At 45.5% G+C, this 25,649-nt stretch overlaps 1 protein-coding gene across 17 annotated transcripts in view; it reads right to left on the minus strand.

Moving 5' to 3' along the window:
- FBRSL1 (fibrosin like 1) overlaps positions 1-25,591 on the minus strand; it is a 508,705-nt gene extending 483,114 nt beyond the window's left edge. For 13 of the 17 annotated variants that reach the window (XM_027652125.1, XM_027652123.1, XM_027652119.1 and 10 more), the window contains exon 1: positions 24,661-25,590. In XM_027652125.1, the coding sequence (XP_027507926.1) occupies positions 24,661-24,954 (294 nt within the window). In that variant the 5' untranslated portion in view covers positions 24,955-25,590. Of the gene's footprint in view, positions 1-24,660 lie in introns of all 17 variants that reach the window. The other 4 variants (XM_027652130.1, XM_027652129.1, XM_027652122.1 and 1 more) reach the window with 2 other exon arrangements.
- Between the last annotated feature and the right edge of the window lie 58 nt (positions 25,592-25,649).

Below are 25,649 nucleotides of genomic sequence, written 5' to 3' on the forward strand. Positions count from 1 at the left end.
ATCTGTGCTGCACCCCACAAACTACCCCACAAGAAAGCTGGGACCCAACCTGCTCTGCTTTCACAAACAGAGCAAGAAAAATCAATGTCTGTCCCTCAGCTGAGCCTCGGCACTATGAAGAGAACCAGGGTCTTCAAACATTCAAAGAAGAAAATAAAGATCTGTGAAAAATGTAACCAAAGAAATGCCACCATAAACCCTACTACAGTAAATTAAAAACCAAATAAAACCCACAAATAAATGCAATTAAAATACAAAGTAACTACAGTGCTAGCAAAGGGGGAGGAGTGATGAGGAGAGGGACTTGTCACCAATTCAGAGATAACAGTCTTTGTTTTTCTCATGTGTTCAGGAATAATAATTAAAGGCAGAACACAATGAGATCCAATTTGTCACACAACACCTGCAATCAGCTGAGCGAGAAAAACTACATCAATAAAACTCCAAACCAAAATTCCCACTGTTTAACTCCTGCATTGCAAAGCATACTTCATGATTGTTTAATTAAAGTCATTTTTAGCGTTGCATGGCTGCAATCACCAAACATTGTCTCCCTGTCAGCCTTTGAGGGGCTAACATACTGTTGCCAACAATTAGGACAAATCTGTCTGACATTGTTTTCTCTAAAAATAAACCATGCATGTTAAGCAGCTTGAGAACAAACATGAAAACAAGATTTTAGGATAACATTTTCCTTCTCAGTGGAAATGTAGTCCTGCAGGAAGCCCAAGTAATCACTCCAGGACCTACTCAACCACCCCCACACCTTTGCTGCTGGCAAAGTACCACCAGGACATAAATTGGGGGTTCTGCACACCTGTGATTAACAAACCTTTCTATGCAGAGGGAAAACATTACGTCCAGTCTCCTGAACAAAATCCATTTGGGAAAATTCCCAACTTCTCTTCCTTACCAGCAATGGTCTGAGTGTGGGCATCACAGCAAAAGAACAGTGTGTAAGAAAACAGCCTCTGGGAATTTCTTTCCTTTTGGAAAACTGACTTGTCTCTAACTTGGCCCATCAGGAAGAAAATCCAACAACACTGGAATAACACCACAGGCATGCAAGTCACTCGGCTTGGGGAGGGTGCAGTCCCCTGAATCAGGAGCATCCCAGAAGCAAACATGCCTGCACTTCCCAGGGCTGCTTTGTTTGCCACCCAGCTACAATTTCAGGACCCAGCTTTCACCCATGTCACACCCCACCCCACATGTGGTTGCCCAACAAAGATGGTTAAATGTGACTCAGAACAGAGATGACTCTCTAATTCTCCTGAAGAAATCACTGTATTTAAATACAGACTGAAACTGCCCAAAAGGGAAGAAAACAGTTTCTTATTGTTGTTTACAGCCAGGACTGTTGGAACTCCTACACTGACAGTGGAAATCATGAACCTAATCCGAGGATTAGAAGCAGATACATACTCCAGTTTTGAAGGCAATCCATCTTTCCAGCCCTCACATGACACATGGATTAGAAGTAAAGGTGGCTTTGGGTGGCACAGGAATAGGCAGGGGCCTCATCCACATTGACTATTCCCTCACACCAAATACACTATGCCATTACAAAACTAACACTGGGAACCCTTAACCAAACTGAAGAAGTTAACATTTGCTACTCAGTGGATAGCAAGTCTATAACTGCTCATTTTATACCCTGTTCTCATCTCTGAAGGCTTTTATTCTCCAGAGCAAATTAATCAGGCAGCTCGCATTATATGTTCTTTCTCCAGGCCTGGCTCCCCTCGGCATCTCTATTGATCTTCACTCAGTAAGCCATTAGCAAGAGGTTTTGAAAATTTGCTGGTTTTACAGTTCCCAGAGAAAGCCAAGTCCAATTTAGAGGGATTGCCAGATTCAGGTTTGAGAGCTCAGTCCTTCAGGGGAAAGATCATCATCTCTCAACAACCTTCAGATCCTGTTCTGCCATTCCCTCCCACGTGCCTGTGTTTCTGCTGCTCAGTGCTCCTGTCTGCCCAAGGAGGGCTTTTTCAGATGTCCAAGGAGAACAGAATTGAGAGAATGGACAAGTACCACATACCTACAGTCAGCAAATAAGACAGGGGGAAAGCAATCTACGAGATTGATGCACGAAAACAACAGGAGGGAGACGAGAAGAGAGGGGTAGAAAGGTGACAACTTTTAATACATAACTGCAAGCTTTTGGACAAATCCTTTTTCCACTGGACTCCACAAGGTCATCTCTCCAATATACCTCCCTCAGGTTCCCATTTCCTCTCTAAATCAAATAAAGCCATAGTGGTAAAGAAAAGTGGTGCAACTGCAATGCATTTTTGCCACACTTTTTGGTGCATGTGCAAGACGACCTTTGTTCCACCCCCTTTTGTAAATTGTTTTCTCTACATATGCACGAAATCAGCTTCAACTAAAACTGATCATCCATCCTTTCGACAAAATATTCTGTTAGATCCTGCATATGTGCTGACTCAAATGAACTGACGTGGACTTGCTGAAGTGTGCCTGACCCCCCCCCAGGAGGACAAGGGCCACACCAGAAGAGGCACAGGCAGGCAGCAGCACTGGCTGTCCCGAGGGCTCCACGCACCACGTGCGTGTGCACACTGCAATTCTGTTGTGTCAAGTCTCCAGCTGACTTTCACACTGTGCAGACATTATCCCCTGGCAAACAATGGTGCTCATTCTCCCCCAGCCAGCAGTACACCGTGTGTCCTGCTGCACCCAGGGAACACAAATGCCAGCCTGGTGTAACGTTACCCCCAAAGCCGGGCTGGCTGCTCAGCCAGGGCCTGTTACAGGAGCTGAGCCCAGCTGGGCATTCCCACACTCACGGAGGGAGCCAAGCAGAGGAATGAGAGAAAAGACGATTCTGCAACAAAAGAAATCCTCAGTTTTAGACCTGAACTAGCCCAAAGTCCAGGTATGTAGGGATTTAAATCAACAAGTAAATTTATTTTTAATTATTTGCCCTTAGAGACCGTGCACATCTGGGATTATCACACTGAAGACAACCTGCTATGTTACACCTGTGCCAGCTGCTCCTCTCTTTCCCCTGTATCGTACCCAGTCCTGAGTGCTGTTCTGAAAAGTGCACAATTCTAAAACATAGCCTCAATTTTGAAGTTTAATTCCTTTACAGCTGCTGTAACAGCAACAGGAGGGCCAGAGCTGTGTACCCCAGCCAGCCAAGCCCAGCAGCACAGCCGTGCCCCCAGCTCAGCCCCTGGTGCCCACCCACCCCAACCTCTCACACTGAAACTTCTTTGCGGCCACAGCGCCAAGAAACCAGGACACACAGACAGAGGAGAGACTGACTGACTGACTGCCAGCACTGAGCCACACACTGGAGACAGAACCAGTTGCCTACAGCCCAGCCCAGCCCAAGGCACAGTGGCTGAAGGGCCATGGAGTGACCAGCCCTCTCCTTGGCTCACTGGAGCTCACAGAACTGCAGCTGAACAACTGGTGGCACCGTGCTCCTGCTGGAAGGGTAGGCCAGAAGCTTCCTTGGAGCACGACCAGCTCCCCTTCTGCTTTTAGCCTGCAGTTGGAATGTTTTATTCAGGTTCCTTCTTCATCCTGCTCCCTGGCAGTGGGAACCAGAGGTGAGTCAGTCCTCCTGCAGGCCACTGACCTCAGGGCAAAGGCGGGGTGGTGGGGTGGGTGGAGGGGTCAAGCACAGCTACTTCTCTAGTCTTCCAATACTGACTCTAGTTCTGCTCCCTGCCCTTGTTTTCAGTCAGGGTGGGTCCATGGGTGCCCCAGCACATCCACCCATCTCTGAAGCCACCCCAGCCCTGGGCAGCACAGCCCTGGGGGAGGTGATGGGGAGGCAGCAGCAGATGGAGGAAGGGCAGCCCTGCCTTTTCCTGCACTTTGCTAATCTGCAGCTGCACAGCCCGGGCTGGGGCACAACCCCACAGCACAGCCTGGCCAGCCCCGGGCTGGGGAGGCAGCACTGCAGCTCCTGCACCCGAGACAGGAAACCCCAGCCACGGCTAAACTGTCTTTTTTCCAGCTCTCCTGAGAGCAAACAGCCTGGGCTGTGATGCAAGCCTGGATCAGTCTGGCCGTGCTGCAGGGGTGGTGACTGGCCCTGGCTGGTCAGCTCTGGAGAGAGGCCGAGTGGTGTCACAAGCAATTAATGTGGTCCAGAAACACCTCTGCTCTGCACCTACTGCTCCACCGAAAGGAGGGAAAAAGAAATAAATAATAAAGGAAAAAAGAAATAAAAAGGGAAAATACACTCCCTGTCCTCACTGCAGGCAGCTCCCCCGGGGCAGTCATCGGGTGGGAGAGAAAGGCAGAATCAATCCCCTTCTCAGGGGTATCCAAACTCACTTGACAACGGAGACAAATCTGTACCCAGGAGGAAATCAAGCTCTCTCCACTACAGACCCAACAGAGATTGTGTAATGAGGTGCTTCCTTGCCCACACCACCACAAACACAAGCCGCCTGCATGCAGAAAAATAAGTGCATATAGTTTTCTTTAGAAATCCACCAACCATTTCACCTCCCCCTCACTTCAAGCAGTGAAAACAACTTCTGTCCAACTGTCACGTGAGATTTTAAGCAGAAATGACAAGAAAGGCAGCTTTGTACAACTCTCCCTGCAATTTTCCTATCTATGATGTACATGGAAAGCAGAGAGAGAGATGGAGGACTCCACAACATGCAGAGGACAAACAAAATGACCAATAGCAATATATTGCACATATAAACACCCCTCCACTGACAGCCACCACTGCCTGCTCCTCTGTATCAGGGCATTCTGCTGCTCTTCGTTGCAATTTATTAGAAAGGTACTGGAAAAATAACAAGAATAAAGTCCCAAAGAAAATTTTCCCCCGATGTTCCTCTGCCACTGCAGGATTCCCTGTTCAGGCAGTGATCTGGAGCTCTGGCAGGGTTTAGAGACAGTGCCCTAGCCCAGACTCACCCTGGTTTGATGCAGACATGTTAATACCATGCTAGGGATGTAATTTTCTTATGAGGGATGCAGACCAGCCCTGGCAGCAATTATTATAGTAGTTCCATGCATAACTCCCCTGGTTATTCCAGCTACAAGCCATTAATATGGCCCTCTGCTCTTTTTAAAGTAGCCTTTCACACATCTGCCTAAACTATAATTTGCTCATTTCGCAAGATCTAAGGCCTGTGCTAGCACAACCTCTCTTATGTGTATTTAACCCACATCATGGGTTAAACACTGCACCAGTGTGAATTCTGGGGAAGCAAACTGCTCACAATCCTCATTACATTCATTACGCAATTTGGGTGGGTTTGGGGTTGGGTGTTACTGGTTTTCTGAACTTTATTTTAAGTTCTGATCCACCATTGAAAAGCTTTCCAGGACATCTGCCCCCAGCAGTCCCACTATTATTAAAAAAATCCCCCAAGCAGGTATGAAAAACTTCTGGGGGTTGGGAATGAAGAGCAACCCACAGACACACATCCAGAAATATCCAAATGTACAGTCTGGGGGAGAAATGGTCTTTGAAGAGACATCTCCAGCTATCAGTTATAATATCATATCCCAAGGCCACCAAGAGCAAATTTCCCCCTCCAAAATCCTTCAGCATTCCCACAAACCTCACCCCCCTTCAATATTCCCAATATTTACGCAATATCCAGAAGAGCTGGGGGTGAGAGAAAAACCAAAGCAAAGCCCTGTGCATGTACAGCAGGGTTTCCACTGCACTTGGCAGAGCTCTGGAAGATGAGAGGCAGAAATCCCAAGGGCAGGATGCTCCAAGCAGCTCTGCAGGGCACCCTCACGTGCCTCAGCATTCCCAGCGTGATTCCAGAGCTGCTTGGGAGGAAGGCTGAAATCATGAGCATTTCACAGAACCAAGCAGAGGCAGGGAACAGTTACTGGGGAAATATTATCTTTGAGAGCAACCCACTGCCTTGCTGAGCTGCTGTCTGCACTTTCCAACTGATTAAGCCGAAGGATTGGGGGGAATTTCACAAACTAAATCCTGGGAATATAGAAAAAGGAGGGGGAGGAGAGAACACCAATGGCTGATGGACATCCAGCAGCAAAAGATGCTTTTTCCTATTAGAGTAACAAAAATTCACAGTCACTAAACAAGTGGAGAGAGGACCCTTTAACAGGAACAGCTGAGAGATTGATTTGAGAATGAGAAAAAGACCATTTTTACAGAGTGAAAAGCTCTACCCCATGCAGCTATTTGTAGCAGCTAGAATACACTGGATTTCTTGCCTTTATCACCACAAACAAGAGGCTGTTTGTATTGTAAAGCTGCAAGTTACACGGCCAGTACCAGTGTCTGTTCCTTTATACTTCATCTCCCAATTTTATCATAAACAAACATGCAGCTTACGGTTGCCTATAAATTTCATCCTCAAACTCTTCAGAACAAAACACCGTGTACTTTAATCTTAATGTACTTCCTATCAAAAAGATCCTGCTTGCAGGGTTTACAACTACTAAGCACTAAAGTACTGTGAGATAAGTTATCCTTATTTTACAGAAGAAACAGAGGGACGGAGATTAAATAACTTATCTAGACAGAGGGAAAAGTGACATGCCCCAATTTTCAACTCTGATTTTTCCAGCCTCACCCCAAGCTGTGCTGAAAGTACTTTGGAGGGGCTCTTGAGCAGTTACTGCAAAGAAAATTATTCGCAAAAAGTAAATTTCCCACACAGTTTTAATAAAACTTCCACACTGATACATGAAAAAACTCACAGGTTTAAACAACTCAGAGAACTTAAAACTAGGTGCCTGTGAACCTGTAATTATTTGAACAGAAGACTTTATGCAAGACCAGGACACTTCACAGGTGCTGCTCTGCTCAAAATAAATATAACAGTGCCATCGGTGCTCAGTCCAAAAGGACAGGCAAAGGAATGAGCAGTTTACAAGAAACCTAAGACAGGTCCAACTATTTTAAGCAGATGGAGAAAACACATATGCTCCCACATGGATGTGCACATACATACACTTTATCCCATATACTGAGCCAGTATATGCTCAGTATATGATGGAAAACGAGAACCCCCTTCAGCTCCCAATGAAGCTGGGTGACACCAGGCAGGTGGATGCAGCTGCCTCCCTGGAACCCACCCTCTAATGAACACACCAGTTTAACATGAAGCTGTCACAAGAAAATAAACACTCAATTTCCTTAAAATACTTCTTAACATACAATCTTCAACCCCCGAATCCTAAAGCCTGCTGAATGATTGACAGGGTGTTGTTCCACAGACCCTTGAAAAGGTTATGTTTATAAAGACTTCTACCTCTCACCAAAAGAGGAAACACTTCAGCAGTTTAAATTTGGTGTAGCAAGAAACTTGCATACAGATTAGCCAATTTATTTATTATGATGTTGCGAGATACTGTTTTATTAGCTTAATTTGTCTTTAGCAGCACTGGAGACCAAGGTAACTACAGCTGCATTGCTGGAGCCTGTATGAAGAAAAACCAGCTTTTGAAAAAATATCTTCTTATTCTTGTATTTGCAACTTGGTTTTGTTTGTTTTTTTAAAAAGGCTGGCTTATTTGAAGCAAATGAAGCTTTTAAAAAGCTTGCTGGCTGTTGGCAAATACTTTATACCATTTCTCCACTTCAAAGACTGCTCATATCAGAGATTCTGCAAAGTCCACAGCATGCTAAATTGACACAAATCCCTGACAGAAACAGCTTATATGTAACCTACCAGCAAAATTCAGCTACTTGAATAATTAATATTCTTCAAATTAAGACTTCACTTAGCTCTCTAGGTGTATAATATTAAATCTATTACCATTTGTTAATATTCAGAGTATCAGTGGAGTTAAGATCAAAACTGGAGAGCAGACATGGAAACTTGGAGCCAGCAAGGACAGAGTTTTGCCACTGGCTTCATCAAGGCACCATTTCACCTTTGGTCACTTCTTGCTGCTTCAGTTTACTTTTCCTTGTTTCCTCCAGCTTTTTTTTCTTATTTTTCTCCTTTCATGTCTCTTCTGAAATACACTGCAGCTCCAGTGAGCTCCCAGCCCTCGAACAATGTGTCCTCAAACTGCACAGCCAAGAACACCAATAAAAATGAAAATCCACTGCAGCTTCTGTGGAGCTGAGACCACCTCACATTGTCCTACCTGATATTAAAAAAACCCCAAAAAGACCACAAGAGTGAGCCACCTTGTTTCCTTCGAGCCTGAAGAGGCTTTGAGAATGAAAAAACACAAAGCAGCTCACAGTAAGCACTTACACAGAATCCCTCATCCGTGCGTTTCGCTTCCAGGGAGCACCAAGACACAACACAACATCAGATCCACGTGAAATTCTGCACCTAATCTGCAAACCAGTTACCATGACTGCACATGCAAATTGGTCAGATAAAAGCCAGTCAGAGAAATAATTGGCTATTTGGAGGTACAAAATGACTAATTTATCACAGCCACCACATAAGTGTTTTTTTCCTCTGCTTCATAATTGCGCCACTTAATCCTCCGAGTCCAACCTAGCATTTCAGATGCAATATGGTACAGTAAGTACTGAAACAAAGTGAGAAACAGAGAACCCAGCCTCCATCCAGAGGCCCAGCACTCCTGTGACACAGGTCCACACTTTCATCTGTGCCCCACAGCTCCTGGCAGGACGTCAAGGCACAACTTCTAAAGGTGACTGTAAAAACACCCCCGTTCCCAGCAGTCTTGAACACATCTCAGTAGGAACTGTGTAACCTCTGAAGAAGTCTCAGAAGCCACCAGCACTGAAAACCCCAGCGTGGGTTGCATCTCTGTGGTGTGTGTCACCAATGCCACCTGTGAGCCCAAACCTCCTGAACAGAGAACCTTCAACGAGCGACCTTCAGCATCATTTTCCTGACACTGTTCGGACAGTACTTTCTATAAATCATAACTTCACACAACTCTCACATTTTCCTGACAAGCAAAAACTTAGCACAAGTATCAAAACCCATCACCACTTAGTCTTCTAGTAACTACAACCAACTACAGTTTCATTTTAGGTCCTCACAACAAAGGCAGGAGCAAAGCATTAGTCATTTCTCCCCTCATCCAGAAGGCAACAGGCATCAGTGACAAATGATGTCCCTTATTGGCAAATACAAAGACTAGACAGTTTCAACTTTAATGCCACTTTTGCCTACTAAGATAACAACTGCTGGAAGCATTGATAATTTTCTTTTAATACCTTCTTCATGGGGTATGAAATTAATTCAACTAAGGCAGAATTGTAGAAGAATACAGGAGGCAAAGCAGAACAGGTCTGTATAAAATCTCACACTCCAGTGCTTAGACTTCCAGGATGCCATGCCAGCAAGCTTTCTAATAAACCCTTTATTCAAGCAGGAAAGCCATCCTTAAATATTCTCTCTTCTAGGCACAGGGCAAGTAGATCCATTGCTAGTAACTATCTGTTTTTTCTTGTACTTCATATCTTGCCATCTGTGAAATGGGTCTAATATCTTCACACAGTAATAGTGAAGCCTTGCATAGGAGCTGACATACCAATGCCATCTCATTTCTTCTGAGACTTACAATGTCACCCTCTCTGTCTATTTTCAGCCCAGTAAATAAGCACATCAGCCTCCCTCCTGCACAAAGCTGCACCTGGTCATACCGAACCAACAGCAGGATGTAAAACTACATCTGTATGTGAGAAACCGTATAGGAAATGTAGGCAAAAAGACAGTTCTGTGTCTAAAACTACTTAATTATGAGATTACCAAGGGAAGCTGGTATGTTCTTCCAGTGAAATTTCAAGTCCACCTTCTCACTGGAGCTCAGAGTCCACAGTGCAGCCAACTGTTCTTTCTCCTGCAAGTGGGGTCAGGAAAGCCCCTGGCTCCAGACAGGTTTATCCCTTGCATTTCTGGAAGGTGCTTTCCCATCTTCTCACTCCTTGTGCTCTCTGATGGGTCCATATGTGCTGCTGGAGATGGGATTTGGCATCCATGCTCAGAAGTAAAAACCCTCTGCCCAGATGTGCTAATCCCCTGTGGCAACCCACTTCACCACACATGACCTCCAGTGGCATGATTTGACAAGGTCAATGACTACTGTGCCACAGAGGTTACTTATGCTCACTGAAGTCTCCCATGTGCACACAAGAGAGGGGGCCCTCCCCTTCTTTTAGTGCAATTAAATGCTTTTTATTTAGAAATCTGCACAATTTACGTGCAATTTTCTCCCCACACAACCAGGCTCCATTAAAGCCATTTTCACACAGCAGAGCCAGCGTTTAGCTGGGCTCAAACACTGATCTTATCCTCCCAACACTTTCTTCAATCCCTCTGTGGGATTACAGCTGGGGAAATGACACTGATGAGAAGAGTTGCTTCTTCCCCCACTCTCTGGGTTTAATACCCAACACAAGCTTCTCTTTTATACAACACATGCACAGGGTACGGTACAGAAAGAAAGACAGGAGGAGAAAAAAAATAACAGGAGGCTAAAAAGAAGGAATTTTTGAGTGAACAGAGCTACAAATGCTATTTACAGACTGAACTGCTTTTAACTTTCTGTCATCAAGAGGGTTAGATACCTCATCCACTCCAAGCACTCAACCAAGCACAAAAAAGCTTGTCTCTTCTTTCTTCCTGTCACATTGAAACTAATCAGTGAAAACAAGGTAGAAACTGGGTTCTCAGAGCAATTAAATTGCAAGTGAAGTTTTATCTTTCCCAGTAATCCCTTCTACCCTCAGACTACCCCCACTACCCCATATACAACCACATCATCCCAACTTCACGAGCTTAACCAAGACCAGAGTCACTCCAGCACAATCATCATTTTACACCAGGCCCCTCGACTTAGATGACCTAAAACACATAAAGAACATGTCGCTCTAATCCTGCTACAAAGGCTCAGGCCATATTTGCAGGGTTTCTTTAATCAATACACATCTGCTCTGCATCCCCCACTCCCCTGCATCCTGCCTCCCCTGTGCCAGAAGGGCATTTGCATGGCTGTGCAGTGAGCCAGAGCAGGGAACCAGGGAATTAGTTTTCCTGGCAGCATAAATGCTAGTGCTGGCACAAGGGAGGTAATCAGGACAAGCAGCCAGGGCAGGAAAGGACCATCCCCTTCAGCAAAAACACGTACTTATGTCAGATTAAAGTGGTCACAGCCCCAGCTCCCTGCTCACTCTTTCCCTATTTCTTCAAGCGTGGGAATTACCCAGCAGCACGGAAGATCAAGTTGTTTAGCTTTGCAAAAGGGTGTCCATCTAAACACAGAGCTATTTTCACAGCTTGCTTCTTCTCTCACCAGCTTCCCTTCCCTTTAAAAGGAAAAAAAAAAAAAAATTGACTGAAGGGATTTGGATGCCATCAGTCACAGTGTTCCTGTGCCCGGGCAGGGAGCGAAGGACACAGTGCTGGGTGTGCAAGGGACTGAGGACAGGAGCCCTGGGCTCCTAAATGGAAGGGTGCTAACATTTTCCTCTGGCAAGGTAAACAAACCCGGCAGTACAAAGATTGAATGACTCCACGGAACAAAAGGGAAAATAAGGTCAAACCAGAAAAAAAAAAAAAAAAAAGAAGAAAAGAAACAAGAAGCAGCCGAGATGAGAGAGATATGACAGACACAAACACACAGACCAGAACCCCCGAGAGGCTGCTCGTTAGCTCTGAAGCTGAGCACATGGAAAAAGAGAGGAATTTACTTCTTCCTCAACTGGAATGTTTGCATAATTGTCACTTTCAATTCTACATAATTCCCTTTTCTACACATTTGTTTCGTGCCTAGGCCACCATGCATGAAATAAATCCCTGTCTCGGAGCACGGCCTGTCTGAGGGACTCAGGGTGCTAAGGAGATTGGGTTTCCCGTTTATTCCTGTATTACATTCCAAGAAGGTGTGAACAATGCTTCATCAGACTTAAAATAATATCGACCAAACAGATACCCACTCTGGCCAGGAGGAGTTTGCCCAGGCACATTTTTCTAAAACCACAACTCTTAAGTGTGTGGTATTACTGAAGCACTAATTAAACACCATTTTCCCCCTTCCCTCCATGGGACACACTGAACACAGGACATGCACTTAACCGACAAATAATTTAGTCTGAAGTTTTAGGGTTGTTTCTTTCCCCATCCCCAATTAAAATTATATGCATTCCCTTTGGGGATTGGTTCAATTTTCTTCACATTTAGTGCTGATACCCAGGTGCCCTATTAAAAAAGCTAAGTTATAAGCCCAGATATTGAAATATCAACACTAATTAGGTCTTTTTGAACACATTTTCAGATGCTGTTTAGAAAATCTACATTAAAAAGAGTGGGGGCAAAGGATGAACTCTCAACATTAAAAGGAGTAGCTATGGGTAATTAGGTACCCAAATTCTCATTCTTTTTTAACAATAGAGACAAACCATTTCAGTGACCATGGTCTAAAAGAGAACACAAAACTACTTCTTTTTTCAGGCTGAAGAAAATTCAAAACAGAGAGTTTAAATGCTGTTAAACAGAGGTGGTATTTAAAGTTCATTAAACTTTACAGCTTCACAAAACATATCATTAGAAGAACTAGAAAGTCTAAAAAAAAAAAAAATTCTGTCCATCGCAGCAAAGGCTCTGTAATTCAGCTGCTACCCAAATTATGACCTTCTTGAAAAGGTACCTGCAGCCCCCAGACAAAGACATTGGAGTGTTTCTGGTTTGGCAGCTGCCTGGGAGGCCTGAGCAGTGGGATGGGGATTCCCCAGGTGGGGAAACCTTCACAGCCTATTTCTGTTCCTTTCAACAGCATCGAGAATCCACTGCAAGACACCAGAATTTATTCTTTTTGAAAAGGCTTGATCACCATGAAGACACCAAGGCATATTTTTTCACTTCCAGCCCTGCTTCCAGAAGCACACCAGTTAAACTGCTCTGCTGGGAACTGTCACTCTCCCCAGAGAGAGCTTCCCACAGCAGAAGGGGGACCCCCACACTCTCTCCACCTTCAGCTCCCTGACATCAGAAATGCCAGTCACACACCATGATTAATCTCCTCCTAACCTCAAAGTAAGCACAAGGATGCTCCAGTAAAATTGGTAAAAGAAGCTACACTTTGCAATTTTCCCCCATGTCTGTACTCTTATTGACATGCTTTATGTGTCTGAGCTTGTGCTTTAGGCACAGACTCATTATTCCTACAGTATTCAGCAGAGACTCAGTGAATAATCACATTTTGCTTACGTTCAGAACATCACAAAGGTAATACCAGGAAAAACACCAGTGACTTCATCTGCTAAACATTCATAAACAGGGAATGGGAATTTTAACACACACATGCACAAAAAAAAAGGAGAGAGACGTAGAAGAACAAAAAGAATTCACCTATTGCTTGAGACAAAAATCTATTCCCCCTCTCAGTAGTTCCTCTTTTTGCCCAGGTAATCGCACCAGAACAGTGAAAAGTCACTTATTGGTAATTAGCAGAAAATCAGAAGTACATAAAAACCAAGCCAAGGAACACCCCAAGGGAAGACGAGCTTTATGTGCTTGCAGGAAACACCACCAGAAGCTGCCCATTCAGCAGCCCTAATGCTGACACACTCTTCATGTTACAGCTTCTCAAGACCACCCCACCCTGCTGCCACCCAGGACCGGTGTGACAGGGAGGGAGGTGCCCACCCAGCCCGAGGTGACACAGTGCAGGGGACAGCCAGACCTCCTCAGCTCCTGGCACCCCAGCAGCACAGTCCTCCAGCAGCCTCCTGATGGTTTTTGCAGCCTGTTTCCATCCAGCCCAGATCCAGCACTTCCTGAAAACCAGACTCGGTTAAGCCTGAGCCCAGCCTGGGAGTTTACCCCTTTCACTGCAGTAACTCCACGTTATTTGATCACTTCCCAGTGCTGCCACACATGAAGGAGTTGTCTTTCTGTCCTGCTGGTACAGTACATGAACCTCTCCTCTGCAAGCAACCACAGCAAGCAGTGGCAATAAAATCTGCCAAGTAAAATCTCTAAGTCTTAAAAAGAAAGGACCCATCTTTCCAGCAACACACACAAACCATTGAGCAAACCAAATTAACTTGATTTTGGATGACCAACACGCTGCACTTAAGACAGATAAACACTTGCAGTTTATACTCTGTCCTTTTTCAGGTCAAAAATATCCTTACAGGTTGTATCAAGCTTACAAAAAGAAGTATCATCAAACGTGCCCCTGTTTGGGCCACAGAGCTTTATGCCAAAACTACACCGAAAACATGCAACCAGATGTGGGGTATGAATGCAAACAACATATCAGCAAACAGCTATTTAGTAGCAGTCACAGCTAGCTGACCTTCAGGCAGAAACTCAGTAACCTGATGATGATGACATTCCTGGCTCTGGATTGTCCACAGCATTTATTTTGGCAGTGGGAAAGAAAATCCACGGATATGTTTTGACCAGGAAGCGCTGATCAGGAAACCAGAGACCCCACTCCTGTCCAAGAGGGAGGCTTGAACACCCTGCCCTGGAAACCCACACACCCCTGTTTCATCCCAGCAACACAACTGAGTCCAACAACCAAGAGAAACAATATTAAGGTCTTACAATCCAGCAGCATGGCTTGCCTGGAAGCTGCAGCACAAGAGCAACACCTATTTAGAGACCAGCAACTTTGTAAACCCAGAGATGATAATCCTGAGCTCCTCCTGGGCAGAGGAGAAACAGGCAACACACCCAGAGACTTCACAACCCATTCATCTGTTTCTCAGGATGCAACAAAGCTGAACTTAAGAAGTGAAAGATGCTCTCTCTGGAAACAGCTTGGGTAAGCTGTTTGTTTGTTTGTTTGTTTGTTTCTAAAAAATAAGATCAACTTCAGAAATAGTTCTTGGGAACCTGCCAGAGAACAAACTGCATATAGCTGTTTATCTGAGGTATCACCTGGGAGTTTACATTAGTTTACAGAAGCCCCACTGCAGCAGTTCATAACCCCTGGTTTGGAAATGGCATGTCCAACACCTGCCAAAACACAAGGCCATTTTCCAACCAAGCCAACTGAGTTTGGTGGTAACACGGGGCTCCAGACAACCTCTACCCAGCAGTTGCTAAAAAAAATCATCTTTTCTTGCAGCATGCCTAAAACTTCTACAGATAACCTAGTAACGAGCATGGGAATCTTTTCTGACCGAGTCCTACGAGCACTTTTGCCCAGATGCAGCTAAAATTTTAATTTCTAAGTCATATACCCTATGTGACTTAGTGTCACCCAGCGATGTGGAAGAAAAGTCATGAGCTGTGTGAAATCAAGTTACAGACCATGTGCAGCCCAGAGGCTCTCATTTCTGTTTCATTAACCCTCTTCCCAACACAAACAGCATCGGAAATGCCAGTGCCTGGATCAAAGTCATCTCAAAATGGTTCTCCCCACACAAGTTACATCGACCCCACAGATGCAGCACCTCCATAGCCATGGACAGGAACTGAGAAAGCAGCTCAACCCACCAAGTACCTGCAGGGACAGGCTGCAAACAAATCCCCCACTGTCAAACCCATACCAGGGGCTGCCCAGAGGATGATAATAGGGCTTGAACAGGGTTATCAGTTTGTCTGATGTAATCAACAACATTACCATGTGCACATTACAACAAACACACAGACATCTGCAGAGTTTGATGGATGAGCTGATAGCAGGCGAGTTATAAAATCCATCTGGTTGGAAAACCATTGTCATTTTCAGCTAAAAATCACATTAGCAACTCATATCACAACTTGGTACTATTTAATGTCAAACTACAATACCAGAGTAAATGGTGTTGTTCTTTCCTGGAGAGATCTTGCAAAATATTCAGTAACTCAACACTAACAGCACCGTGATGGATTTTTTTGCCCCCCCCCCCTTTTTTTTTTTTTCTTAAATGCACCAAGTGCTTTAGTTAAGCCTGAGAAAAAAAAGGAAGGAGGTTTTTGCCTACCTTGCAACAAAAGCTCTCCTGAGATACAGGTCTGTTCTGCACCAGGAGAGCTTCCTAACAAGTGCCTGAATGAGTGCTTCTGTGAGAAGCAAGATGTCCCAGGGTTGAGATTCAGCTCCCTTGTGTCACAGGGATGATGGGAGTTTCCCTGAGAGGCAAATCCAGCCTCCCATCAGGTACCCAAACAATGGCACTGGCAGCTGAGGTGACACAGGCAGCGATGAAAGGACTTGCCAAGAGCTCAGAGAGGAAACTTGTGGCGGAGTCAGAAAGAAAACCCCGTTATCTCAACTTCCGGACCCCTCTGCAAACCGCCAGACCACAAAACACTTTTATTGTAGGATAACATTTCAACAAATGGCTGTTTTCTCTTAGCAGAAAAACCCACTTTGCAGTTCTACTTTTAAAAATCCCATTTTTACTCCAGCTCTGTAGGACTGCAAGCCAGCCCTCTGACGCGGCATAAACAATTTCTCCCTCCTTTGCATGCCCCAGTTTTATTAAGTAATCCCCATAAAAGCAATTACCGAGCTTTGGACTGAAAAATAACTAGGGAAAAAAAAAAAGAGAGAGACAGCAAATTCTGCGTATCTTCATTTGCATACGGATTCCCTCCCTCCCCCTTTCTAAGGTTTTTGCCATGAGGTCTTTTATGTCTCTTTCAATAATCATATAATTATATGATTCCTAAAGTACACGCTGGCAACACTTCAGGGGATTTTAGTCATTACAGGTGACAAGACTTTTCTCTCATGTCTAATGCTCGCTAGGATTTCCTTCCACTTCATTCACAGATAAGATGAAGAACCGAGTGACACCCAAAACACTCTCACAGACAGAATTTTGGAGGAATCAGCCCTTTTCCTTCTCCATTACAGACACAGGGAAGTGGGCAGAACTGAACTGCAATGAACTTCAATTGGAACGAAGCACTTTTTCAATTAAGCCACCCATAATTCTTCCCAGGCACCACGTCCAACTCTTTTAATGGCTTTCACATTTTTTCTTTAATTTTACAGTCTGAAAGAAATGCCAAGGTTCCATCAAGGACCAAGAATGCCATAATTCCATTTCTTCCAATGGCTGCAAGTTATTAACAAGCTGTCAAAACATCATAATTATTTTATATCAAGTTTGACTGATTCCATAAACATCTCTTAGCTGCATATTATCTTGAGTCTCGCTCCCCCTGAGTGCAGGTATGTGCTCAGATTAAGTGGAGTAAAGAGGCTGCACGTCCTCTTTGACAGCAGTGCAAGAGACATTTATGAGCCACCAAAACATCAGCAGCAATAATGCATTCATTACCTGATGCACTTGATGTCATTGTAAGGTTTGAGATGCTGCTTCCCCTGAAATTCTTCGGGGTTTTTGCTCCTCTGTACAAATAAGAGCTCCCAGGAAAGAAACTGCAGCCTCACCAACCAACAGGAGGGGTTAAAGAAACGATCCTGGTGTCTGGCAGCAGCCACCCAACAGCCAGAAGCTCTGAATTACCATTTGTTTCCCAACTTGGGCTGCACACTTCCTCCTAACTTAAGCATCTTGTCACTAAGTACAGGCTAGATCCTGGACACCCTAGCATCAGAGTAAATCCATCTATATTTAAAATTGGGGGGAAAAAAAGAAAACCACCAAACAATTATAGTCATATTTTTATGAAGCTAGAAGGACCATCTGTTGGAGAGGAAGATTATGTGATGATATCCAGCCACAAACACCATAAACTTCACATCTAGACTACAGGCATTAGTGCATTATACATATTTTCTTAATTCCTTTCTATCACAACCTGTGCAGAAGAGAGAACAAGCAAGGAAAAGGAGAGGAGCCCAAGCACGGCTCCCTTGCCCTGCCAACAATGCACAGCAGTCCCCAAAATAGAACATTTAACTTCAAATTGCCATGTTTGTGTGGCACAACTATAGATAGCCAGCACAAGATTAAAAAAGCTTTGCTCTGAGCACAAAGGGAGAGACAGGAATGGTGCCATAAGCCCGTGTTTTGCAGCCAGTAGCGCAGGGAAATAATTTTGATCCTTTCAATCCCCTTATCCGTGCCAACCACTGACCTTGCAGATGCAACTTTTTGTTCAACTTCAGCCCCTTTTTGGCTTGAAGCAAGGCAGAGCTACAAAGGAAACCATCCCCATTCATCCTGGATTGTGCCAGAGCAGTGCACGTGGCTGCCCCTCAGCTCCTGTTCACCAGGTACTTCCGAGCTTGGGGTCCGGTCACTCTGGACAAAATAATTAAGCTACAAAAATCCACAGGCACCTCTCTGCCTGTCAGCAGGGCTCCACACACGTGTGGGCCGGGCTGGAGCAGGTGGGGGAGCCCCGCAGTGCCGTCCGTACCTGCCCAGCTTTCACAATCCCTCGCAGCAGAGGAACTGGACCGACGACTCCGCGCAGGTCGGTTGTGCCTGGGCGGCTCGGAGGCTGCTCAACCCTCTCCTCCATTTTAAACCTTTCAGATTAACAGCAAAGACTGATTCTTCTTTTCAGCATCAGAGAAGTATTCTTGATAGTTCATTAGTTTTGGAAAAGAGCCTATTTCTCAAGGAGATGGACCGGGGCCGGTAGCACAGTGCTCCAACTCTTCTTTTCGCTATGAAGAGCAAGGCTGGAGGAGTCACAGCCCCCATTGTGCTGAACACAGCAGAGCCAGAAGATATTTAAACAGCAAGAGCCACTTCACCTACATAAAACTCTTTTATACCTTTACAGTGATAAACTGGAGGCATTAAAGTGCAGTGAATTGGAAATTGTTCTCACTTACAACTGGATGTTCACCTACAACTGATACCAAGACACACACCCCACGCACTGTATTTCAAATCTTTATTTCTAAAAAAACTTGCATCGAGCAGGAAACAGCGTTTCAGTTCTGCTGATACTGCCTGCTCTCGAGTACTTGCTGCAGCACTGCAGACAAACTACACCATATTCCCACAACCTGCATCACCAGGACAAAGACCAGACACTGAAGAAGCTGAAGCAATAAGCACATGCAGGGAACACTCGCTCCAGCCAAGGTGCACACAGGTTTGGGATCTGTGTGCATGCAAAGCCCAGCAGGTCTAGTTAAGCCTGATGCAGGGGGAGCAGCCTGTCCTGGCTGTGCCTGGAGAACTTCACACCTCACCCAAGAAAGCAGGAGAGCAGGAGAACACCAAAAGGGAAAGCAAACAAACCACCCCAAAGTGTTTCTATTGATGTGTCTCCAGCCTATAGTGGATCTCTGCACCTACAGGAATTTTTACAGGGGTGCAGTTGTGTGACCACCAGCTCTCCTGCTGAGCAAGCAAGGACCTACCAAAGAAACAACAAGAAATACTTCAGGCTCATCTCACCCTGCCCAGCTCCCTTCTTCACTGCTCTTTGCCCAGAAAGTAACACTGTGATAGTTAGTCTCATTCTGTGAAATAACTGAGATAAACAATAAAAAGTGCATCTTGTCAGCACACTGAGAGGACAGTAAGATTTTCGGTTCTTACTAGACAGGAAGTCAAATGCACTACTGCAAGAAAGCATTAATTTGGATACAATATAATTTAATAGCAGGGCTGAAGTGGAACACTACTTTTATTTTATGCCTTTTATTAAAAAAATCTTACCTGTGCAATACAGAGTACGTTATACTTCTTAAATGTTATAGATTATAATTAATTAAAAAATTGAATATATCTTCTGAATTTCTCTGTGGTGGTTGTTCCACTTGACATTTCAGCAAACTTTACCTCGTGTTTTACCCCAGGTTTCATAGTGCTGAAGAAAGACTGAGTAGTTATACTACAGGAAACCAGTCTGGAAGAATTGGTAAAATATTAAGAGGTATTTTAAAAAGACCCAGACAGACTTGGTCAAGTGCAGTTTGAGTTAAAAATGAGACCTCAGGTAGGGATGAGGGTGACCCCTGAGCTCCTCCCTGTTCCTGGCCCAGCTGAGCAGATACTTCAGGCTTTCCAGAGCTCACTTCTCTGCTTCAGCTCTGCATTAACCACCTCTGATTCCTCAACGACAACAAAAACACCTTAAGTACCTGCTTCAGACAAGATGGGAAAAAAAAATAAATCAACAGCTCGGAGAACAAATCAATGGAGAGTAGCAAGCCTCCAGGAAAACCAGAAGGAATTTAGAGCCTTTAGAGCATCATCCAGAAAATCATTAGCTTTCCTGAGGTTAAAAGCACTTTTTAAAAGGAATAACTGGCCATCAGAAACGGTAGCTTGATACACCATCACCTGACAATTAAGTGGAAGGAAAAAAATACTTAAATATCTAGAAACTTGTTTTAAAATGCAAGAATACCTATAGAAAAAACAAAGCTGCACAGTACATATAGAGAGAGATGATGACACATCAGAAGTTACATAGCTAGGTCAGTGGAACCAGCACAAAACCTTTGGAGCAGGAAGCTGCAGCTAAATACACTGGTTTTCTTATCAATGAGAGATCAGAGCAACAGCAACAGGACAGTGCACAGCACACATGTGAAAACAGCCTTATCAAGATGACAGCTGGAGAACTTATGGATTTTGTCCAGAAGTCTCCTATCACCAACAGGCTTTCTAAACTCTGTTACACTCAGGCACAAACAACAGAGAAGGGACTGGGAGTCAGCACTGCCAGAGCCCTGGGTGTGAACACAAGTGAGAGTGGGCAAAGCTTTCATCTCCTCAGGGTCTGCCACCAGGCACAGCTGGGCCCCAGCTCAGCTTGGGAGGGCAGCACCTCCATTTCTCCACCACGTGCACCCAGTCAAGGTCTGACTCCTTCCAGCTTGGGGATCCACTTCTACACAACACATCACGCACATCCGAGCACGGATTCTCCAGTACGTTCCATAAATAGGTTAAACGTTGCTAAAAAACCCATACACACACACATCAGGAAAGTTAAAATTTCCATTCAGAGCTCCAAAGCTTTGCTGGAATCTGTAAAAACGATAAACAACCGCCAAAAAAGAAAACACAACCCCTTGTCTTTTCAACTACTTTGGAAGAACAATTGCTCTCAAAGATCGCATTCATTAACATTCTGATGAAGTTCCCTTTTAGCGCTGTTTTTCATACTTGAAAGGAACAGCTATGATCAGAGAGAGCCCTCAACTACCGACTCACTCATTTAGATTCTCTCGCTCTGATTCACCAATCACCTTCAAGAATAATTAGCAGCTTCATCTGAACGTAATGAATATACACACATGCTCCCATCCATACCATTCATCTCGGGAGGCCGGCAGAAATCCCCCGGGGCTCAGCCCAGCCAGCTCTCCTGACTCCTGCCACAGGGACCATCTCCTGGGCAGCACCATGTCCTGATGGTTTTCCAGGAGCTGCCCATCTCACTGACCACCTCAAGCCAACAGCTCAGAGCAAACAAAGTTTCCAGGTAAAGTCCAATGTCGTGTTCAGAGACTGGGCATGAAAAACCTAAAACACCACTGCACACACCTCAGCTTTAACCTGTGTGAAACCTGAGCAGGATTTATACATGAAGACCCAAGGGAAGGAAGGGAAAGGGGAAGGTTTAACTTCTTATGCACAGAAAGAGGCTGTTGCTTGCTTGTCTGTGGGCTTTTTTATTCTTTTTTCCTTAATTTAAAATATATATATAATCAACTCAGTCTTTATTTGGAAGATGGTAGGATCAGAGATACATAAGTCAAGTCACAAGTAAGGCCAAAACAAGAAACATGATTCTCAGATGACAACTGCCAAAGTCAACATTGCCACATGAGTTAAAACAAAATCCAAAATGCTTGAAATTCTCACCAAAGAGCTAACAGAGATCTCAAAGCCATCCCTCAGGCTTAACTGCCCACACTCCCAGGTCAACACAAATGAAGAATATATATACTTATTCTATAAAGCACCCTTTATTTACAGGAACACCAGCAGTGAGAATTTGCTTCAGCAGGGAAGGGGAATTCACAATATTTTGAGATATAAAGAGAAACAAACCAAAAACCACCTTACCTCTCCCAAATGATTCTACCCTTAAGTTCTACCTAAATATTGACAAATTTAATTTCCAAGGGGAAACCCAAAGCTCAGTCTATTGCATGTAATCACAGATCACTGTAACATCAAGCAACAAACCAACCTAGAACACCACAATGAACCACCACATATGCAACAAAAGCTCCTTTTAGGATTAAAAAATTAAATAAAATACTTTCTTCATTCAGTACTGTCCTTAGGTTGTGTATTCACTTTTATACTTTCTCCCCCCTCATGAACATAGCAGGTTTCAATTCTTATTTATTTTTAACATATCATTCCAGGAGATTTTAAGTCCTCTTAAAAAACAAATGCACACCAAAATACAGATTTCCTCCAACACAGAAGAAAACCACCTGTTGCCCTCAAGTTCACCAGAGAACACAGCTCCACACCACACAAAATGACCTTGTAATTTTGGTTACTTACACGGGCATATACTGCTTTAAAGTAATTCTGCCTTAACAATTCCCTTCCCTTGCTGCTGCATCACACCTGCCAGACATCACCCTTGGTCCAAGGCAGCACTGCATGGACAAATCCACACAACGCTGAGCATTTCCTTCTTTTTAGTGTTAGAGGGATTTAGGGAATGCACACGGTCATTAGGACTCGCCAAGAATACAACAACCTCGAATACAACACACCCAGCTGGTGTGAAACAGGTGAATTCTGCTCACACTTCTCGCTCTGAGGTGCCAACATCGTCCCAGATGCTGAGGTGCACTGTTCACTTGCATGGTGGCAAATACAGCAGAAATCGGTCAATGGCAGGTGATACTCAAGTATTTTGCAACAGTTGAAAGTGGATTGTTTTGTAAAGATTGTTTTGTGGATTTTTGTTTTTAAAGAAAAACCAGAAGTGCTTCCACAGATGGAAGTACCTTGGGGTGGCAGAAGTTTAAGGTCACAAGGGTAGAAGCCCTCGTGAGCCTTATTATCAAGGTTACGGTTTGGGTGATTCAATAACAAGGCTCATCCCACTTGAAAAGCCCAGAGTTTTCCCCGTCAGCCTGGAGGGACTGCACTATCATTTGAATTCTATTTCCTGATAATGTGCTCATCATGGTAGAAAATTTCTGCAGGAAGATGAATTTTACTTTCTTCACTGACAGCTCAGCAGAGACTCAGGGGTTTAATTGGACTTATCTGCTGATGCATATTTGACTAAGAGCATGCCCAAGAAAAAAAAAAATAGCAGTATACAGACAGGTCTAGGGCTTGGCTTAGAGGCACATGAAAGCAGATTGCTTGCTCATTATCAGTTCTGCATGGACAAAGTAGTTGGCTTTCCTGTTAGGACAACACCCCACAAATGACACCACAAAAAGCCAGGGAACAGCCACGGCCAAGCCAACACAAACCATTTCCCCCTCTGGTACCTGCACACCCAGAGCTGCTCAAGGACCACTGGACTAAATGCCCCTTCTGAGCAGAACACCTGGCTCCCCAGGCAAGGGTCCTGCCACATCAGCTGATGGCCAAGGCCACCGCTGACACCCCTGTGGGCACACAGGGACCATCTCTGGGACTCTGAGAACTCCGGATAACCACGATGTCACCAGAGGCCTGCAGGGCAGGAGGGGTGGGCTGGAGAGCAGCAAAGCCCTCAAACAAAATGGGACCTCAAAGTCTGAGCCAAAGACATTAAAGATCCCAGGGCAAATCTGAGACTATTCATTAGCCTGAGCAGAACTCTTCACCGCTGTACGGCAGGTTTATAGACACACAAGTGGTAGGAAATCCAAAGTAGGGAGAGCACCCAAAACTTTGCCCACGTTTTTATCACAGTGTGTCAAGGAAAGTGGGCAAAGGCACCAGCATTGCTCATATTGACTGGGAATTCAAGTTATTACACCCACCAAGCAACTTGTTAGATGCTTCCTCTCGACAACTCACTTCTTCCCCTTGTACACAAACAAAACAAAAATCAAAAGCCAAAGTCATAGTTTGTCAATGCCCCTCTGAAAATATTAAATTTCCTGCTCTGCTTAACTTAGCTCAGACAAGGCAGGCAGTATTTGCTCAGCAAATATTGTTTGTAATAAGTTAGACAAGCAATATTTTTTGCCAGCCTATTAACACCAGAAAAATATGTACAGTCAACAAGAGATGAAGAATTTGTTCAATTACTTCAAAAATGGGAATTACAACCGAGGGATTATTATCCATTTAAACATCTCTTTTCCACAAAATGTCAAACACTAGCCATTTGCTAACAATCTCCGGAGACAGATAAAGTAACATTTTGGCAACGCAAACACAAACTCCCGAGCTGGAGGAGGGGGGGGGGCCGGGGGGAGGGGGGGGGGGGGGGGGGGGGGGAAGCTCCACCATTCACAACAATGCCGGACCATCCCAACACGCCAGGAATATTTTGCAGGCAATTAAAACCCCAAACAAACATTCGACTTGCCCGAAGTGAAGGCGAAACACCGGCCGGAGCCGGGCAGAGGAGGGGGCCGGGGGAGGGAAGGAGCAAAAGGGAAGGGGGAGGGCACCAAGTTGCCAGCGGAGCCGCGAGCACCCGGGCCGGCCCGGCAGCCCCGGGATTCCCCCCCCGGGGGGCTCGACACCGCGATTAATGCACCTTAATTGCCATTTGCAACATTCAGCAGCCCCGAAAGCGCCGCGCGTTTCCTTTCCCAATTTTATTTTATTTATTTTTTTTTTTTCTCCCTCCTCTTCTCCTTCCATCTCCCTTCCCCCCCCCCTCCCCCCCATCCCTCCCTGCCCGCCCCAGCCCCCGCCCCGCGGGGAGGGCAGAGCCCCCCGTAGCCCCCCGCCGCTCGTACCTCCAGCGCTTCCAGGGTGTTGAAGCTGGCGATGGCGAAGCCATCGATCAGATCCTCTTCCTGGGAGCTGGACTCGCGGCGGCGGCGGCGCGGGGGCCGCGCGGCGCGGGCGGCGGGCGGCGGGCCCCGCGGGGCGGTGCAGTTCTGGCCGCCGTTCTCCTTCCCGGGGCTCGGCTCCTTCTCGGAGCCCGACGACGGGCTCTGGTTCCGCGGGTCGCGGGCCGCCGCCTCCCGCCGCCGCACGCGGTCCCGCTGCGACCTCGACCTCCGGCTCTGCCGGATTTTCCCATCCATCGCCGAAGAAGAAGCAAATTAAAAAAAATTTAAAAATAATAATAATGATAAAAATAATTAAAAATTAAGGGGGAAAAAAAAAAAAAAAAAAAAAAGGGGGGGGGGGGGGGAGGCCGGGGGGGGGGGGGGGGGGGGGGGGGGGGGGGGGGGGGGGGGGGGGGGTAGAGAAAAGTCGCCCCCCCTCCAACTCACCGCTTCCCCTCTCCAAACCCCGGAGCCCTTAAAAAATAATAATAATAATAATAATTTAAAAAAAAAAAAGCAACAACAACAACAAAAAAAATCCTGCTGTTCAGAGCCTCGGATCCAGGGCGATGATAATCCACAGAGCAAGGCTGGGTGGCGGTGGCGGTGGGGCGAGCGGCACACACACACAAAAAATATTAAATCCACGGAATGACCTTGACAAATTTCCACCCCCCGCCCCCCCCCCCCCCCCCCCAAAAAAAACAGCGCCGGGAGGAGGAGGGGGGGGAAAAAAAAAAAAAAAAAAAAAAAAAAGAGAGAAGGGGGGGTAGATCTATCTGGATCAGGACGAGGACACCTCGGATTCACTCGGCGCGGAGGAGAGAGGCAGATCCAGGAGGCTCGACCCAGCTCGGGATAATCCAGGCGCGGCGCCCCCTCCCCGGGGGCAGCGCCGCTCCGGGGCCCCGCTCCGGCCGCCGCGCACCGCCGGGGGGGCCGCCGCCGCC

The sequence above is a fragment of the Corapipo altera genome, unplaced genomic scaffold (genome assembly GCF_003945725.1).
Source record: "Corapipo altera isolate COAL_440 unplaced genomic scaffold, ASM394572v1 67, whole genome shotgun sequence".
NCBI classification, from domain to species: domain Eukaryota; kingdom Metazoa; phylum Chordata; class Aves; order Passeriformes; family Pipridae; genus Corapipo; species Corapipo altera.